Source organism: Misgurnus anguillicaudatus, chromosome 18, assembly GCF_027580225.2.
Source record: "Misgurnus anguillicaudatus chromosome 18, ASM2758022v2, whole genome shotgun sequence".
Lineage (NCBI taxonomy): Eukaryota > Metazoa > Chordata > Actinopteri > Cypriniformes > Cobitidae > Misgurnus > Misgurnus anguillicaudatus.
Window position 1 is genome coordinate 17,953,320 of NC_073354.2, and position 20,486 is coordinate 17,973,805.

General features: G+C 39.0%; 1 protein-coding gene across 9 annotated transcripts in view; it reads left to right on the forward strand.

Moving 5' to 3' along the window:
• fryl (furry homolog, like) overlaps window positions 1-20,486 on the forward strand; it is a 123,777-nt gene that overhangs the window by 25,306 nt on the left and 77,985 nt on the right. For 4 of the 9 annotated variants that reach the window (XM_073855971.1, XM_073855972.1, XM_073855973.1 and 1 more), the window contains exon 1: window positions 360-1,090. The exons of 2 other annotated variants lie outside the window; for them this stretch is intronic. In XM_073855971.1, the coding sequence (XP_073712072.1) occupies window positions 871-1,090 (220 nt within the window). In that variant the 5' untranslated portion in view covers window positions 360-870. Of the gene's footprint in view, window positions 1-359; window positions 1,091-15,136; window positions 15,666-20,486 lie in introns of those variants that run through there. 3 more of the 9 variants (XM_073855975.1, XM_073855976.1, XM_073855979.1) reach the window with 3 other exon arrangements.

A 20,486-nucleotide genomic window follows, 5' to 3' on the forward strand; every position in this document is an offset into this window, starting at 1 on the left:
ATGGTTGGGAATTCATAGTTCATATTGTTTCTGTTTTAGCTTGCAGTCTTTGTGTACGTGTTTGTGTGGCGGGAAGAGTGTGAAGTGTAGCTCGAGTTTATTGCCTGATAAAACTTATCAGAGCGTGGCAGCATGTTGAAGACACCACGCCTTCTTTTTTCATATTCTTCTTCACCATTACTGGATGAGGCATTCTCCTTCCCTCTTCTCCAAAACGAGAAAGTTTGGGCGAGGCTGCCAGCAGCTGTGTTTTGATTGGACGCTCTCCTATGTGTACATTATCTCCTGTTGGACACGTCCTGGCTCCACCCCGATAACGTTTGGCACTCAACCTGAAAAGCTCCGCCCACTGTCATAGATTCATCACATCAGTGATCTTGCATGAACAGACAGGTAGTAAGTTTGTGTCTCGTCGTGATTAATGCCTAGAAGTTCAAACAAATTCAACATTTGGATATGTTTTTGAAGATCTCACGGCTGGCATGTTGAAAAAAGACAGGTGGATTTGCACTCTTTTAAAAACTACAGGTGCTTGCTTGTACTTCATTCCATCAGAGTTGCGCAGCAGCATTCGTCTTTTTGGATCTTGCAGGCGACTTACACCGCACCATAACTGAAGATCGTCGCATCATATTCACTTCATCTTTTTATTTTTGATTCAATGTGCAGACTGTTCTACTAATAACTGGCAGAGGAACTTGTGGTGAAGTAAGTGTTTGACAGGCAGTGGTTTTGCCTGGGTGGGGGAGCAATTTTGCGGTCGTCTGTCCAGTTACAGACGAGCCCGATTCCTGAGAGGTGATGGTGGGTGGCGGAGCGGTCACTGTGCGCCCGCACAGGCGCCTGGATTAAAAGTGTCACAGTGCAAACATGGATTTCTTCAAGAGCCTCGTTCCCACGGTCATCTCGGGGGACGGAGGGCTGCCGGCGTCGGATGCGGGAGGAGTATGGTTGCGGGACACAGGCCCTCGCTTGCTGAGGATGAAACGTTTGGGGGTGCAGACCGTTGCACAGGTCAATGAAGAGGAGACAGATGGATCCACTCCGACCGGGCGTCCAGTTGTTCGGTTTCAACGGTATCGTGGCAAAGGTACAGAAAAAAAACAGTATTCGGGGTTGAAATTTAAGCGTCGTATAAAGAATAGTGCTGTTTGTTCAGGAGGTGTGTGTGTGTTTGAGGTGTGGGTTTGCACCTTTTTTGATGGTAGTTGGGCTCTGATGTAAGATTTTTCATAGTGGCAAGAGTAAACAAGCAAATATTTTATGATAGTTGTTACATAACATCGGTCAAGACTTATCAGAAAGCTAAAACTATCTTTACTCTCTTTAAGGCCAGAGGCAGAAATATTTCCTGAAGGTTCTATTGCTCTTTTTCACCTGTAAATATTTACACTGTTAACCACAGTTTTTGACGTCTTGTCGAATCTCGTGTCACACGCTGGTGTTTAATTCTTGCTGCCATTTCAGGGGGTTGACCTTAGAAACCCACCTGGTAATTTTAGTGACTAGTGGTGAGCAAAACCTCTTATTATCTCAGTCTGCATAGGTTTCTGAGCAAGATTTTATAGAGATATACATGTCCACCGGCCACTTGAAATGCCGTATGTAAATAATCCTTCAAGCACTAAATACATCAAATGACTACACAAAAGTACAGTCTGCATTTCTCAAGACACTTCTAGGAGCAACCTGGGCATTAATGGGTTAACCACCACAGATCGACGGACATCACATCATGTCATAAACATATTTAAAGGCGATATGTTTAATAAACATAAAATTCTCCGTTTAACCTATTTTTTTCTTTGTATCCTCATATATGTGGAGATCTGCAGCGGGGGTTATAGGTAATTTAATATTTAGATTTCAGTCAGAATTCTGGAAATTCATGATTCTGACTTAACCAGGATGAAATTGTTTTGTGATATGACTATAATAGTACGAAAGTGTATGTACAATTTATGTAAAGACCTCAAAACGATGCATTATGCATAAAAGCCAAAGGAACTGTGAGGTTTTACTATGTATGCCAGATGTGAATGCCAGATTGTTAGCACAAATGATAACTTAAGAAAAGATGTAAAACACAAATCTTTACTTTTTATACTGCAAAACACAAGAACTTGCTCTGTCATCTTTTGGCTAATGTCACCAAGTCCCTTTTATTATTTAACCCTTTCCCTCATTTGAATGACCTGTAATCACTTTTTACTATGCGCATACTATTTTAATGGGTAATTTAACCCCCATTTTTTTCTTAAACTGCTACCAAAACAATTATGGTTGATACTAAACTGAGCTTGTCTGAAAGAGACTTGTATGGCCAAGGAGAAGGGTTTGTTTTTACGACTCTGCATTTGAACAAGAGTCAAACAGGGATAGCGTTGCTGGCTCATCCAGGAAAAATGAGCTTTTTGTGCATGTACAGGTGATGCAGCTAGACCACCTTTTCCTATAGGAAAACAAGGAGCAGACATGCAGTGTAGGGTGTGTGATCTCACATCACTGCATGTGACAACATTGAAAATGCAAATTGGCCACCTCACATTCAAATAAGACGGAAAACACTAGCACAGCCGGACCAAGCTTGTATTGTTGTTTTAAATCCCTCGAAGGTTAAAGACTGAGCTTCCTTCAATATGTTCTGATGAAAATGTTTGGGTGTTACCAGTACCAGAACCACACCTCGCTCGTCCAAAATTGATGAGTACTGTGTGTGTGTGTGTGTGAGTGATTTGGGTTTTAAGTGTACCTGCTATGACACGCTGTGTGTGTGTGTGTGTGCGTGTGTGTGCGTGTGTGCGTGTGTGTGCGCGTGTGTGTGTGTGTGTGTGCGTGTGTGTGTGTGTGTGTGTGTGTGTGTGTGTGTGTAAACCTCCATTTTCCCAGTGTTTAGCTGATATACCAACTATGCCACAAAAATCTAGCTAAACTAAGTGTTCCTTCACACGAAGATGCATTTAGCTGTATAGACGGTTTCAGCAGTAAAAACAAAAACAAACGGCTTTCGTGGAACAAACGTAACTTTCGGTAAACTTCTGCAAAGAATCAATAACAATAGAGTCCTTTTAAGAGTATTTTATTTCTGATAACAAGCTAAATAAACAAGTAGATTACCTTAATTCAAATCATAGCTAAAGCGTATCAAAAACTACTCTGAGCTTACGTTCGCATGTTTACAATGTTAACTTTAGATCGGCTGCTAAACCTTCATTCACATAGCGGTGATCCATAATCGTTTTCTTCCCTTGCCTTTAGGAAACCAAAACATTTGTTATTTTCGACAAGGTATTTGTTCCAGAGTTCAGTTTAGCCGCTAGTCAGACCATTAAACAAACAGTGACCGGAAGTTAACATATAGAAACTTTATTTGTAAAATTTTTGTATCGTATTGTCGTTTTTGTCCAGATGGATCCAACATTTTGGTTGCCTGAAACCTCACTTTTTTTGAAACTGGATGCCAGAGTGGTCAAATCTTAAAATGACTGCAGTCTTCTAGGTGCGCTTGTAAAGCCAATTACAGTAAATATGTATAGACGGTGTCAGCAGTAACAACATAAACAAGTGGCTTTCGTGGCCAACACGTAATTTCCGGTAAACTCCCCTAAGAATAAATAACAACAAAGTACTTTAAACATAGTTTATTTATATAACAAGCAAAATAAACAACCCATAGATTACTCAGGAAACCAAAACATTTATTATTTTAGACGAGGTATTTGTTTAAGAGTTTAGTTTAGCAACTAGTCAGACCATTAAAAAAAACTGAAACCGGAAGTAACGTTCGGACCACACGCGTATTTTGTCACCGCATGTGCGTCCGATGAAACGTCTATATTTGGTGAAAAGATGATGTCATCACCCCATGTCTTTACCCAGGGCTCCAGACTAACTTTTTTCACTAGGAGCACAGTGGCCCCCAAATTAAAATTTTAGGGGCGCAACCAGACAATTTAGGGGCACAACCAGACAATTTAGGGGCACACGCCATAAATAAACATGCTAACCAAATATTCACATTTCTACTAATTTCCACTGTATTACTAATAAATACTTTAATGATAGATGCAGAAAGTACAATGTGCTGTTTTCAAATTCAGTATCACATCAGAAAAAAAAGGTCAAATTTACTGGTCGCACACATGTGACTGGATGTAAAATTCAGTGGCACACACTCAAATTTTGGTGGCAGTCTGGAGCCCGTTTACCCTAATCATGCACCGCTATGTCACATTACAGCAACAACAACGGTAAATTACGGACGTGGCCTAAGATGAAAGTTACTTTTTGAGAAAGTAGGCAGATACGCTCAAAGTTTGTTTGCAAAAGTTGTTCAACTGATAGCTTCACTAAGCTTAGAATTGTTGTAAGAACGCTGTGTTAATCCCTGAAGCTCAAGACTCGTATATCTTGTTAATTGCTTTGTATTGTTTCTGAATGGATATTGACTCAGTGTTGACATTTATTTTGTCTATGGTTTGGCAAGAGCGTTTTTATGTTTTGTTGGGTAATGCCCGGCCCCAGCTCAACCTGTTTCTTCAGCTGGAAGGCAGATTTACAGACACGTATCACAGAGACCTGCCCTGTTCAGTATGTTATGCAAGTGATGTTCCGATGGGCTGCTGCTCTCTCAGATCCCTGTTGTTGTTGTTGTTGATATTATCGGTGTTTTGATGCTAGTAATGTTTATTGTGATGCTGCTCAGGATGTTGTATAAGCCGTATGCAGGAAGAGGAAGGATATGACCGCTCTGCAGCGTGTTATGGGATCTAATAATATTGGTCCCCTCAAGTGGTTTTCAGGGTTGCTGATCTGAAATCAGTGATCACAAACAGACAGCACTCCAGCCACACCCTCTCGCTCTATATCCCATTCTCTCTATCTTTCTTTCTCTAATTCTTTCGCTCTTTCTCTCTCATCACTGCAGTCATGTGGTTTTATTAAACTGCAATGGAAGTTTGTCTTGGGAAAATGAATGTGTGTGCATGTGATGTTTTCCGACAGGCACTATGTGATTCATAATCACAACTGAAGTAATAGGAATGCAGGTTGAAGATATGCCACATAAGTATAGTTCAGACAGTAAAGAAGTATAGGTGTCAAAGCTGTCACAACAATATACAACAGTACAACACTGATGGATTGTTACTCCTTTTAAGTCTTTGTTTTTCTCAAACTTGCTCTCGTTCTCTCTCTCTCTCTCTCTCTCTCTCAGTTTTGGGGATAGGGGGTGTTGTATAGGATGTTCTGAGTGCTGAGGTGTACTGTACCAGCGTCTGTGCTGACTCAGGTGGTGCTGATCAAAGGTGCGATCAGTGGAAATGTTAGGCTAGCACGCCCACTGTCCCCCTCTCTCTCTTTTTCTCTCTCTCTCCAACACACTGGGTATTACTTTGCTATTACGTGTTTGTTGCATTGGTGCTGCTGTGCTGACAGGTCCTTTTTATTCCCAGCAAGGTGTGCTGCGTCCCAACTGCGTCACTGCTTTGTGATTCAGCTGAAATGTTTCTGCGTGAGACAGACTCCGCCGGGCACTCATTGGTTCATGCAGACTTTAATGCAAGTTCATCCACAGATGGCCTCCAACATAAGTGAAATAACAAACAGTCTGTGAGATTACTGGGATAGAAATGGTTCACCAAAAGTGAAAATTCTGTCAGCGTTTGCTCACCCTCATGTTGTTTTAAACACGTGACTGCTTACTGTCTATAAAAGAAAATCTGGTTGGGTGAATTTTTTATACAATGGGAAAAGATGCGGATGATGATAAAGAAGTAATACAGGTTTGAAAGTGAATGAGGGTGATTAAATAATGACCTAATTCATTTTAGGTGAGCTATTTTGTTTTAGATTTACTATAGTTTTTTCTCCTAAGCATACTTTGATCTGTTGTCTGCACTTTTGCAGCTTTGCGTTATGGGTGTTGCAGTTTAAACGTTGCTTTTACACAGGGGAACCTGCTCTGCTGCTAAAACCTTCAGTAAATTGTACAACTTCAGATAGAATTACTGTTTATATCGATCAGTCTCCTTTTCTCCACCTCCCTCCATCTTTTCTTTCTTTCTCTCTCCATCGCTCCTCCTCTCTCAGCCTTGTTCCTTTTTTGGCTGTCCTTTTCCCTTTGCTGGGTGCCATAATGCACAGTACAGGAAATGCACTCTCACTGTTGCCTCATGGGATTGCAGGCCCTTCAGCAGACTGTCTGTCAGTCTCTATTCCTTGCTCACTGTCCAAATGCACTTAAAGTCTGTCTCCACTGCGACATCAGCAGTTAAGATTGTTTCATCTTTTTTACCAGATTTTGAAACGGGTCTGAATATGCTTTCTTATCTGAATCAGAAATCAGGTTTAGTTACTGTCAATATGGATTGATGGGGGGTAACTTTATCGTTTTGGTCTGGGTAAGAAAAAAAATCTGGTTTAGATACTGGAGTTGAGGTTGTGTTTTTGATCTGGTTTAGAATGTGGTTTAGTTACTGTAAGGTATAAGTTTTGATCCACATCAGAATCCGGTTTTGGGAAAAGGTTTGTCTGTGAATGCAGTTGCTGTATATTAAGATACTTTATTGCTGTCCCACCATGTTGACAATAAAGCAACATTCTGTGATGAACAGGATCCCACTATTTACCCTGGCATGAACTGTGTGCATGAATGAAAGAGAGAGGGAGAGCAACGGAGAGACGGAAGTCTTTGGACAATCATGTGATTGTAGACTGACTTTATTTTAATGGGTGTGGTCCATGCAGGAGCAGCCAATTCTCAACCCTTGCTGTGTTTTTAGCTCTAATGCAGAGGGAATTTGATTTCAGTGTAAGCAAGTAGGATAGCATTAATGAAGTTTTCGATAGGTAACGCCTGTTTCACACATACTCCGTATGCAGTGCGCTGCTGACCCGCTGCTTCTGTGTATCAAATGGCACTTTCTGCGGAAACTCCTCCTCCATAAACAATATAACATAGCCTCCTGTGTTTTTTTCACATAACAATATACTTTGGATATTATTGGATAGACTATTAGAAGTGTGCATTACGGATGTTTAAAATCTCTAGCCTGGTGGTCAGGACATGATGGATCAAATTAGCAGATTTGCAAAGGTTTATTTATCTCCACATATTTAGCAGGATGACCTAATATAACTTTGTGTTAAAGGTTTTACAGTGTACCACATTATGCATTCCCTATGTATATGTGTAATAATATGATTTGCATATTATAGACAAGTAAATAACGGCAATGAATGTCTTAGGGGCTGATCACACCAAAAGCGTTTATGGCAGTTGATAGCACCTTTTTTGAATGATATTCTATTCATGGGCAGGAAGCGTTTGCGCACTATTTATGCGCGCCGATCACTTTGCGGTTTTTGCCGCCAGCCGCAGCACGCGCTTTTGAAGGAGCGCTGAGAGCGGAGAAGCGCCCAACGTCATTCGCGTCTTTCCATTGTCCAATCGAAAGAGGGGAGAGGCGGGACTTATGTTGTGGTGAGAGAAATTTACAGTTGCTTTGAAGAACCGGACTCCAGTTGCTCACTGTCTCCTGCGTGTTTGTGCACCTCTCATCCTCAAACAAGGTCAGAGCAAGCGCCCTCTTTTTAAAGTTTCTGCTAATATGACAGTTAACAGCAAAAGAGCGCTCACGCTTCAATATTTGATTGACAAGACAGCTGACTCTGTGTTTGCTTAGCAATATTAAAAGCCGCATCACAATGCTCTTTTTTAAAAAGGCAGTGCGTCGCACCTTGCGTTTCCAAACGTTTAAAGCGCGTTTGGTGTGATTAGCTTTTTATACAGCAATAAATATCCTCACATAATTTAACATAACAGCATAATGACTTGAATAAACAGACAAGGAAGCAGGTTGGCATGCTAATTGTATTATTATTACAGAAAAACAGCAATATTACTAAAATAGATTAATGCGTCAAACACAGTGTTAAGTCTAAATAAGCTCAACAACAACAACTGAAAAAATTATTATCTCTTAAAACTTTAAATGACAAACATGGAACTGTATTCTTACAATTATTCAAAGATGCACACATTATTCAATAATTACTCCCGTTTATAAGCACGTTCGTCTCTGTCCACGCTCTGTTATGTAATAGCGCTGATTGACAGGTGTGCTTCCCCATCTTTCAAACAGATATCATTTGGTTCTCCTTAGAAAAATGGACCATAATTTTATTATAATGAAAACAGATTTTGGCAGATTGATTACGATTTGTATTAGTTTTACTACAAATACCATGGTTATGGTTATTGTGGTGAGACAACAGACAATACAAATAAAAACTAAAATACTTTTTTAGTATAGTTAAACAATGCTAAAAATTAATAGCATACTTTATGCTAGGGTTCCCCTAATCTTACCCTGGAGGGCCGGAGCACTGCAGAGTTTAGCTCCAGCCCTGATTAAACACACCTGAGCAAGCTAATCAAAAGCTGTGTCCCAATTCAAGGGCTGCAACCTTATAAGCATGAGACCTTAATAGGAAATGAAATGAGACGGTCTAACCTTCGGAGGACCCATAATTGGCGTCACCTGCTGCACGTGCCCAACACGCCTGTCAGCAAGAAATAAAAAAAATTCTGTTAATTCGTTCTATCCTTAACAGCGCGGAGAAATGCGGACGCATTTTGAGGCTTCATTCTTAGCGTCCTTTGAATTGAGAGGGCCTTACTAGCCTCAAGTCGCGCTGCTGTGATGCAATCGGTCTTAAAATACGTCCTTCGCAGCCTTTCAATTGGAACACAACCATAGTCTTCATGATCACTAGAAAATCACAGTTGGGTAAGTTTGATTAGGGTTGGAGCTAAACTCTGCAGTGCTCCGGCCCTCCAGGGTAAGATTTGGGAAACCCTGCTTTATGCATATGCATTATGGTGAAAATGCTGCATTTTTGTGTCAATTTATGTTAATTTTAAAGACTAAACGTGTGCTATCACTTTAAATCAGCACGTGCAGTACAGCAAAAATAGACTTGGTGATGAAACGATCACAGTACTGATGCACCGAATCTGCAACGGACCGGACGTATCGCATACGTATGCTGTGTGAAAGCTCTAACCTGTTAACATGGGCAAGTAAAAAAATGCGCACCGCAAACGCATTACATGCGTAGTATGTGTGAAACAGGCGTTATCGTCCCTTTCTATAGCATTGTTGCCAAATTTTTCTGCTGTTCACATATTCTCAGATCAGCTTTTAATTAGGTGCATGTGTAATACAATGATGTCACCTTCACAGGAAATTTAATGCTAACAACATTCTAATGAGTTTTGACTGTCAGACCTGACTATTGCTGATTATCAATTATGATGACAGATGGTAGTGATGGCAGAGCACCCATAAGTCAGATTACTTTGAGAATCAAACTTTCCAGAATTCATAAATGCCTTTTTGATTGCTTATTGATTATTCGATCATTTGCCTACAAATGCTTATTAACCAGACACTCGTAGTAGCTCTGATTACTGTACACATGAACGTAATGTCAAATAATGTGTTTGTTTGTGCATGTGCGTTTATTTATGTTTATGTGTGAGTGTGGGAGTGGAAGTCCTGCGCTGAAGTCTTTACAATACGGGCTTTTATACCCAGTGTTTGTTTACAATGCTGCCTTCTCGCTTTGCATAACTCCAGCAGGGAGGGATGGTCAAGTGATGGAAAGAGAGGTGGGGGGAGGAAAAGAAAGAGAGATTGTGAGTGGTATCGGTGGAATCTGTTTGTGTGCACTCTTTTATCTGGTCTCTTGTCGGATGATGTCACGCATTAATGTTTGCGATTGGAGGTGGAAGGACCTTGGAGACAGTGGAAGGTTATTCCTAGGGCCAGGTATTGCCCATTAACACACATACATAATGCACATCATGGCAGATGTGTTATGGGTCAGTGTATTGCTATATTATATTATATTGAATCACGATTTAAAATGTGCCAAATGTGCAACATGGAGCCAGTGTGTATGTTTTCCACTTCACAGGGTTTGCGCCACTGTTGCTCCCCATCTGGCTTTGCACAAAACATAGTTTGCTTTCAAACTCCTTTATTTGTGTTTGAAAGCAAAGTGAAAATGTAGAATATTGAGACAAAACATCTATCAAATAACACATAAAATAAACGAAAAGTGACAATCATCAATATAAATATTTGCTTCTAAATAATCTGAAATATCCATAAACTTCATATTCTAAATCTGAAATATTAACTGAAGTCACAGATAAGAAAATCCCACTTGACTTTGAGGGCATAGCACAGGGTTCCTGAATTGGTTTTCACCACAGGTCAAATTTTGTCAATACAAAGCTTACAGGGCCACTGATCACAATGTTTGCTCTGCTATTCTTATTGTTGTATTTGATGCTGTTGTTTTTTAACAAACAAAAAATCTGAATTTCAATGCAAGCCAACTGTTCCTGCTCATCTACACACTAGATATCCTCACCATTTAATAATGATTTAATGTGTCACAGTTTGGATCATACATTGTTTTTCAAGTTACAGATTGGATAATTTTTTTATCTGAAAAATATGGGCTACTGTCACTTTAAAAGCGAGTCACATACTGTAGCATTTTTTCGTAATTCTCTTCACTGCATATGCAATTTATATCACTTTAAAGCTTTTTAATTTTTTACGTGAGGATAGTAATGGCTGACAGGACGACGACAAAGGAAATTTTGCGCAAAAGATCCAGATTGCTTGGTTTCTGTAAAGTTCGCTGTTTGTGCGATTGTGAAAGTAAACATATAAGTATACGACAGTCAAGATCGCTCTACAGACAGGGTGGAGATACATTTTGGTAGCCCACTGCAAGGCACAATTGGCCCCGGGACATCGGGCTAGCGATTTTGCGAACCCTGTAGTGTAAATATGATTTTAAAAAATCAATAAAAGTTTTGCAAGTATTTCTCAAAACCTATTTAAACCACTATTCAAGAGTTTGTGATCATTTACTCATTAATATTTTTTCCACATTTTAGAATAAAAGCAAACTCAAAAAGTAAAATTTAGATTTTAGCATCTTTAAAGTAGTCAGACTTTACACAGAATTTGCAAAATTGTGCTTCTTGCTTTTTATCAACCAATGTTTTGATGTCGCAGTCTGGGATGCTTTTAATCGGTTTGTTCTGGGCTCCTGTTTGTTGCCTTTTATTCATTATTTGGTCCACGTCATCCATTAAAAAAAATTATAATACATTTTTGTTCTGTAATAAAATTCCATACTGGCACTACAACATTTTTCTTATCATAATTAGTAACATACTCACAGACAGAGTGCATTTACAAAACTGAGTCCACTTTTTTCACCTATGTTTCCTTGAATTTTATTTTAATCAGTTGTTCATTAGATGCATGTATTATTAAAACTTCAATATTGGTATATTTATATGAGTAGTAGTATTATAATTACTCAGATGTCATATGTCTCCTATGTGTCTCCTATATGTTCCCTATGGATTTCTGATTGTCAGACAGTTGTCTTCCTCCAAATACCTTTGGGAACCAAAAATAGAATGAAAGTGCTCTGATTATTGATCAAGCTTTATGCATTTTTGTGTGTATTATATGTCATAGTAAAAATATGTTTAGCTTCTGCTATGGTTTTTAATGATATGTCAGACCAGGATATGCGTCATTTTGTCTGATCTCACTGCTTTGCTTCAGTTAATAATCCCAGACTGCCGCACCCTCTTCTGCAAGCAGGCATTGGTTACCTCATAGGTCAAGCATCACTTACTCCAGCTGTGTGTGTAGACATGAATGCGTCAATGTAAATTGCAAAAGTATGACTTTCCAAACAGTCACAGCTTGCGAAATGTATATGTTTCCAACTTGGGAAAATTCTGGTATTTTTAGAACCATGATTTCCTTTTTGCATTGGAACTGAATGAAATGTGGGTTTATGTATTTAAAGAAACAGTTCAGCCAGAAATAAAAATACAGTCATGTTATTCTAAACCAGAATTGCTTACACATAATGAAAATGAATACGGTTGGGTTTATTCAGTTTTAAGAGAACAAAAACTGTTTTGGATGTATAATGACTAAAAGTGGAACATTTTTCAGTATAGTACGTTTTTAAGGCGTGTTATTTTCTCTTTCATATGACTAAAGGGCCATTCACACTATGGCGATAAAGTGATGTATGATAAACCATTGACAGCCAATCAAATCTATTTGAATTTAAGCAGTCCATAACATAAAATTATCTATAAGATATCCAGCGTGGTTGCAGTTGCAGTGAAACTGATTACAATTTTTTTTATTGTACTACTACATTGACTATCTGAGATGATAGATTACACAAATGCACTATTTATATACGCAAACGCAGCGTGCTGAGGACATCTGCTAGTTATAGCCAGTGTAAATGCAACAAGAACAGCATATTTAAACATTCAATGACATTTATACAATTGCGTAGTTTTTAATCGCAGGATATCTAATATTAGTTAATGCCATTAAAGGTAAATGATTTGCATGAGTACTGTGTCACGTGAGCTAATTAAAGCAACACCAAAGAGTTTTTTATCTTAAAATAACGTTTCCAAAAAAGTTTTAGTCGTTCATCCACTCGAAACAGGGTGAATGGCACTTTCACATTCGCCTTGCAGCCCTCTATCAGCCAAAAACGCACTAAAGAAGTTTCCAACCGTCGGGTCGTGGTCCTGTAGTTCGAATGAAAACTACAAAAACTTGCTTTACGGCAGACCTACAATCCAATCAGAGCCAGCTATGCTGCAGTATTTATGACAGTGGTAATGGACTATTACACTTCTAACCTGTAAGGGGAGCAAAGAGCAAAAACTCTTTAGTGTTGCTTTAACATAGTTATTGTCCGTCGGTAAGGACGCTAATATAATTAAATAGTTATACATAGTTCACTTTTAAATTATGACAATATATTACAGAGGCCGATACATCGGCCGGTATTTGGCCTTTTTTTCATTCAGCCAGTAAGTTTCTCTATTACTTGAATTTGATGTTTGTAATAAAAAAAGACACTCAGTCTCACTCAGTGTAAGCCAAAGTCTGACAGACAGTAAAATGACAAATCATTATTTACTTTTTAACATGACGATATGTTGTGTCACACACAACACCACACTAGCTTAACAAACTTATTCAAACAGTACCATAAGATGTCAGATCCGCATTAATTATGTCTTGTAAATATGTTTTAAGTACTTTAAAAGGGTTTATCTATAAATGTTATGCATAACAAATGTATTTTTACTTTCATCAATTTCTGTTTGTCTCCTATTTACTGTAATAACATTTGTGTTATATCGGCCTCATAACACCCTATTAGCCAAACAGCTTTTTTAATATCTGTATCTGCATTGTCCAACAAAAAAACCCCACATTGGTCAACTACTAGTTATGGTTATGGTTATCGTTAAAATAAAAACAACCCTTAAAACATTTGAAGTCCGACAGACATTGGCTGGATTTACACTGCAAATATTGATGCCCAATTTCAATTTGTTGCCTGTATCCGTTTTTTTGACGACCCGCATCTTTAAAAAGTGACTCGTGTCCGATATCTGCATTTACACTAAACACTTTGCAAAACAATTCAAGGAAGACATACCGCTAAAACCACAAAGGAAGCAAAATGTTGCGATATGCAATGGACACAGACAAAATGATTATACAAGATTATAGAGCCAGCGTCGCATTTTCAACTTCTTGAGATGGGAATATCCGATATGTCTGATTACATTACGAACTCAAATGCATGTATTCGATTTATATCCATGTATAGTTGAGGCCTGAAACCAATCTGACAATATCAGAATCTATGCGTTTTGCCTGCATACATGTTTCTGGGTCATATCTAATCTGTGCCACACGAGGGAAAAATTGGAATTTAGTCACTTACAGGGTTTCCCGCAGAATATTTGTTAGTTAAGGTGGTAGGGTTGGGCGTGTGGGCGGGGCCAAGGGCGTTGCAAAGGGGTGGGGTGTATGCGTCATGATGAAAATTAAAATATTTTAAATAAATAAATAAAAATGTATTTTAAAACACTCAAATAAAACTTAATTTTGAAGTGAACACATACTAGATTATTAATGAATTAAATGTTTTTACCTCTAATGGAAATAGCTGCGTAATGAGGTGAAACTAAAGGGTTAATAAACACAAACTAAAGCAGATGTTGTAGAACGTCTAGCAAATGATGATAGATCGCACGCTCGCGGTGTAAAGCGCGTCTGCCCTATTCTCCGAGAATAGTTATCAAGTTTATTAAGTTTATCAACTGGCTAGTTATCCTCCAGATAGTGACGGTCCGGACCACGTCTTTCTCATTTCGGCCGTGTGGCGCGCGTCCCTGCTCGCGGTGATGCACTTGACGGCCTTTTGTGCAGCAAATTTTTTTTTTTTTTGACGACCCAGTTAAGGTGGCAGGATTACCAAGCTTAGGCGGGCCGCCTTAACTGAAATATGCTGCAGGAAACCCTGACTTAGTTTGAACATGCAGTGTAAATGCGGTCTTTGTCCACCTTCACTTTAACTACTGTTTATTTATTAAGACATTTAGGATTTGTGAAACTAATTAATTAAAGATTAGCTTTAGAGTTTTTAGGAACTCTATCTTTAACTACTGTGTGTGTGTGTGCATGTGTGTGTGTTGTGGGGAGATCTGGAAATGTGTATGTAGTTTTTGGATCAATGATACTTACATGCCCTGCATCTCCTAGACTCCTCTCTCTCTCTCTTTCGAAAATTTCACTGCAGTTGCTGATGACACAATTTTTATACAGGAAATGTTCGTTTTGCCAAGCCTCCGAAGAAAGGGGTGGATAAAGTGAGGAGAGGGTGAAAAGCAGCAAAGCAGTAGCTGTAATGACATGTATTTGAAGCGCTGGAGTGAGGCCAGAGCAGGCTAGCAGCGTGTTGATGACATCACCCTCCTCTCCCCTCCTTCTGTTTTGCCATTAAAACAAACGCTCTCTTCACAGAATGAGAGAATGATATAGGGTGGGTAATTCAGAGCAAGTACAGCCAACCCTTACAGAGTGAATGGGACTACACGAGGGGAGAGATTAGAGCGGGAGAGTTGAGTGAGAATCGGGTGGGCTTTAGGACCCAGCACAGACAGGAATAGAGCGTTTCTGCTCTCAGCTGGGAGTCTATCCTCACCATTCCCTCTTTCACTCAGACGCTCACACATTCCCGGAACAAAGTTTCCCTACATGCACTGGGAGCCTTATTCCGGGCTGGATGGACTGGATAATACTCCCGCATGCCTTTTGGAATTCCTGTTTGAGGACACTGTGTACTCTTGTTGTCGTTGATTCTCAATTCGTCTTTTACTCTGTGGGTCCTTATGGGCCTCTCGGAGCCCGGCAGCTGATCTGAGAGAGCGAGTGTTTGGGTCCGCGTGACTGCACACGTGTGTTGGTGTCCACTCTGCAGCATGCGTTTCGGCACAAGCCTGGGCAGAGGCTGAAACTTTGCCCATTCAGCAGGCAAAGCGAGATGTGTGGGTGAGTGCTGAGAACGTTCGGCGTGCAGGAGCCAGCCGGACTGGCCGAAGGAATCAGTGCCTTCTTTTTACCCACAGTCCTCTGCTGGCGTCATGCTGAGTCTGCAGGATTCTGTGTTCTTTGAGATCAGCATCAAGTCTCTGCTCAAGTCCTGGAGTGGGAACTGTGAGTAACTCCGGTTGTCAGCTTGTGCTTTATGAAGATAAAACATCTAGCTCAGATTCAGCTCCCACAAATATACTACAGCTTAATAAGGTGCTTTCTAAGTGTGCTCAGCTCTCCTGACAGCCCTGCATCCACACCCTCTCCTCTGCGTAGATGCAGACTTATGCTACTTAATGTTAGTGAACATGGCTAGTTGCATAAATAAGGTATAGCATGTTTGTTTCTTTTATGGAAGTGTGTGATTGGAGCACTGTGTGCGCACATACGCTGTTGAAGGCACGTATACACATACAAGCATAGCCAAAAACGCGTCTTCATATGGGACAGGGTTAACATATAAACTTTCGAATTTGCACTTGCATTTTGTTACACTCTCAGAAATAAAGGTACAAAAGCTGTCACTGGGACAGTACCCTTTCAAAAAGGTACACATTTGTACCCAAAGAGTGCATATTAGTACTTCAAAGGCACATATTGTCAGTTTAAAGATACATATTTGTACCTAAATGGTACATATTAGGACCTCTTTTAAAGGGTACTGCCCCAGTGACAGCTTTGTACCTTTATTTTTGACCGTGTAAATCATCGTTTTGAATTTTGAATTTTGAATCTTAACGTGTGGTCAAAACAGTGTTCATATTTTTTCTGGATTAACAGTTCAGGTGTATACGACTACTAACTATCTGTGTATCTCTATTGCAGTGTCTCTCTGATCATATCCTCTATCTAACCAACCTTTTTCTTTGTCCACCTTCTGACTGATGTCCTCTTTGAAGGTCTTCTTGGGTTTCTCATGATGTTGATCTGATATAGGAAGTGGTGTGTATGATAATGATGGATGTGCTAGTGAAGAGTCCGATCAATATAAGGAAACATTAGCAATCCCAGTGGAGAAAAAGAGCAAAATGATAGTAACCCTCCAACACACGCAGATACAGTATGGGCGCACACACAGAGAATGAACTTTTGTTCTAGGACATGTGCATCAGATTACTGTTAGTGTGTTTTTTTGAAAACCTGCAGAGGTTTACACTTTCAGCTTCCATACAGCCAATATACAGCCAGAAAAACGTGCAGTTGCATCACCTTGTTCTCGATGTAGTATGACATGTTGACACTTACAGTAAATTTACTTTAATTTACTAATACTTTCAGAGGTACCAAACAGTTTTTATCATCTCACACATTTTTGAGATGCAGGTTGTAAATGAAGTTCTTGTGGGTCATGTCTCTGTATGGATTGAGCAGTAACCATGTGTATCGGGAACAGCTGTCCCTAGAGACTGATTCTGCATTTTCTAGCCCAAAGCACAAAGTCACTGCTGTGATCGTGGAGATAATAACACACAAGCTTCTTCAGAGAAAGAACAACAGATTTATAGATCAACATTTAATGACCCTTCCCATTAGGCCTTTTAGAATGAAGGTTGTTTCGTGAATAAGAGTTGTTCACCGGGTTGCTTCCAAGGAATGTTGTTTAAAAATGTATTTTCTCAGAATTCACATCTGCTTTTGAATGAACGTCCATTAAATTATATGCCTTAAAGCCTTAAAAGTGCCATAGAATGCAAAACCTAGGCATAGATGAATAGTAGGAGTTCTGTACATGGTAATGACATTTTGTGAGCCTTAAACACTATTGTTTCCTCCTCCTTATGTAAACCTTGTGCATGCAAAAGACTGCTGTAAAACAGGCCAATTTTAAAGGGATAGTTCACCCAAAAATGAAAATAATGTCATTAATGACTCACCTTCATGTAGGGTAAGGCCTCCGTTCATCTTTGGAAACACAGTTTAAGATGTTTTATATTTAGTTCGAGAGCTTTCTGACCCTCCATTGAAAATGTATACGGTATACTGTCAATGTCCAGAAAGGTAATAAAAACATTGTCAAAGTCCATGTGACATCAGTGGGTCAGTTAGAATTTGTTGAAGCATCGAAAATACATTTTGTTCCAAAAATAACGAAAATCACGACTTTATTCGGCATTGTCTTTTCTTTCGCGTCTGTTGCGATTTCGCGTGCACAGTGACGCTGGTGACGTACGACGTTGCTGACGTGTTATCCTCAGAAATGTTTGAGAAGATTTTTTTTTCAAACTTACAGCGTGCGTCTTCCTCAGACTGTAAACGAAACTCGGGCGCACAAAAATAACACGTCAGCAGCGTCGTACGCCAGCAGTGTCACTGCAGTCTCGTGCACGCGGTTCACAACAGACCCGGAAGAGAAGACAATGCTAAATAAAGTCGTAATTTTTGTTATTTTGGACCAAAATGTATTTTCAATGCTTCAGCAAATTCTAACTTACCCACTGATGTCACATGGACTACTTTGATGATGTTTTTATTACCTTTCTGGACATGAACAGTATAGCGTACATAGATTTTCAATGGAGGGTCAGAAAGTAGGGATGGGCATTTTCCAGTAATTTACTTTTCGAATATTTAAGCTCATAAAGAACGAATATTCGAATATTCGTTTATTTAAATTATGTTAATTAAGACATGCGTCTTTTGTATTTTTCATTTTGTCATAATTTCACAGAAGGCTTATAATTAGGAAATATCCACAACAAGCTAAACTTATATTATGTATGTATGTATTTTTAAGTTGAAAACATTGTAAATTGTATATATATATTTTAAATTCTTCTTAAAAAATATCCTACAGTAAAAAAGGCGTTAAAACCCCATGCGGAGTGAAGTCTGAGTCAGTCAAACCCTTAGTTTCAAGTCGGTCGTTATATGAATTCATTACTGTTGGATCTTACATACATTATATTATACAAAATACCAAATATTATACAATAACCCCAAATCTAAGCGAAGTTTGAGGACTTGCGAAGTTTAAAGTTTCGGACTTGACAAAGTAGGCTATCATCATTTAAACCCTTAAACAGACTCCAAATAAGAGCCCGGAGCAAACGAAAAAACGCATCTACATAACCGACTGCTCAGTCGCCATATAAATATCTTCTCAGTTTAGTTTGACATATATTTGTGAATAAAGAAACCATCTTTACCCTACCTGCTTCGGTGAAAGCCCGTTCTTCTGACTAGATACAATGCCGGTGCTGCGGAGAAAACTCTTCCTCGTGTTGCATGTGATGATGGTTATCCGATAAAAACAACAGATGGATTGAACAAGATTGAATATCTGTATTTAACATTATTTTACAAATAACGTAAGCTGGCTCGATAGATTATTGTTGACTGGGCAAAGTTACTAACGTTAGCTTAATTTAACAAGATTTCACAAAGACGGAGCTTTGCTTTTAAACAGCCATGTGCAGTTATCCGGTTCATTTTTGAAAGAGCCCGCATATAATAAATGTTCTCCGTTTCATTTCGTTCTCCGTGTCTGTCTCGTTATTAACAAAATAAAGTAGACTTTATAACAGAAAGCTTACAAATCTCTCATGATGTGTTGATGCGTGCGGCGGCGAAGCACGTTTAGTAACACGTGAGCCCTCACTGAGCCAGTTGCCAAATATGGCGCGGCGCGGCCAAACCCAGAGATAAAAGAAAAAAAACTTACATTCGTCATCAATCTGCATTGCCAAACAATCAGAAATATATACGAATTAATGTTCATGTATATCTTACATTTAAGTCTGTAAAAGAGTATAGATGAAGTGAAAAAGCATTAAATAAGGTGGCACATTAAAAACAAACAAACATTCGAATAGCATTTTTTAAATTCGAATTATTATTGCCGATCGAATATTCGAATATTCGAATATCCGTGCCCATCCCTATCAGAAAGCTCTCAGACTAAATATAAAACATCCCAAACTGTGTTTCCAAAGACGAACAGAGGTCCCACAAGTCCGGAACGACATGAGGGTGAGTCATCAATGACATTATTTTCATTTTTGAGTGAACAATCCCTTTAACATAACACAGACTGTGATGTTACAGTCGCGATGTATGCCCCTAACATTAAATTACATACAATGTTGTTACAATTCTGAAATATGCTAGTTAATGCTATATGCTAGCGTTTAGGCTGAAGTTTTATTATTAACTTTACAGTTACGTTTTGCATGTCCATACTGGAAAAACCAATCAGAAACGTCCATTAACAATCTCCAAACAATTGATTATTTCTCAAATTTTGTTTCTTCGTCTGAAATAAGGCCTGTTTACACACACAGAGCTGCTGATTTGAACTGCTCAATGAAACAGCCAATCAGAACAGAGCTCAACATTATTATTTATGTTGTATATATATTATTTACTTTCAAATAAGGTAATAATAGACCATTTCATTCTAAAGGCAAATCCTAGTGTTATAAATGGACACATTTTTGCACTTAACTCTGTCGCCGCCAGCATTTTTTAAAAAAGTTGCCAGCCAGCGTTTTTCATGATTTTCACAAAAGTTTAATGCCTTCCAGAAAATGTTCTTCTTTAAATATATAAACATACAATATACCAAATGAAAGAACAGACCCTCTGCTTTCAAACCAAAAAAAGTTTCATCCTACATTCAGTAGTTCTTTTGTCATCAGCTTTTGAATATGGCTAGGTTTCTGCAAAATCACCACATTTTGAGCAAAAAGCAGAGATAATTCCATTTTTGTGACTGACTTTTCATAGAGATCCCATTCAGAGCGATCTTTAAAACAGACACGGACACGCAGCCGCTTGCCATAGGGCAATACTTCTGGGTTTAAAAAGTTGCGGAAGGGCGGAAATACTCGTCATTGGCAGGGAAGCGTTTTCTCTTGATTGACAAGATATCTGGTCAATGGCGGCGAAAGAGTTAATAAAGCCACATACCTTCTATGTAGATATGAGAGAACAATTTAACATATT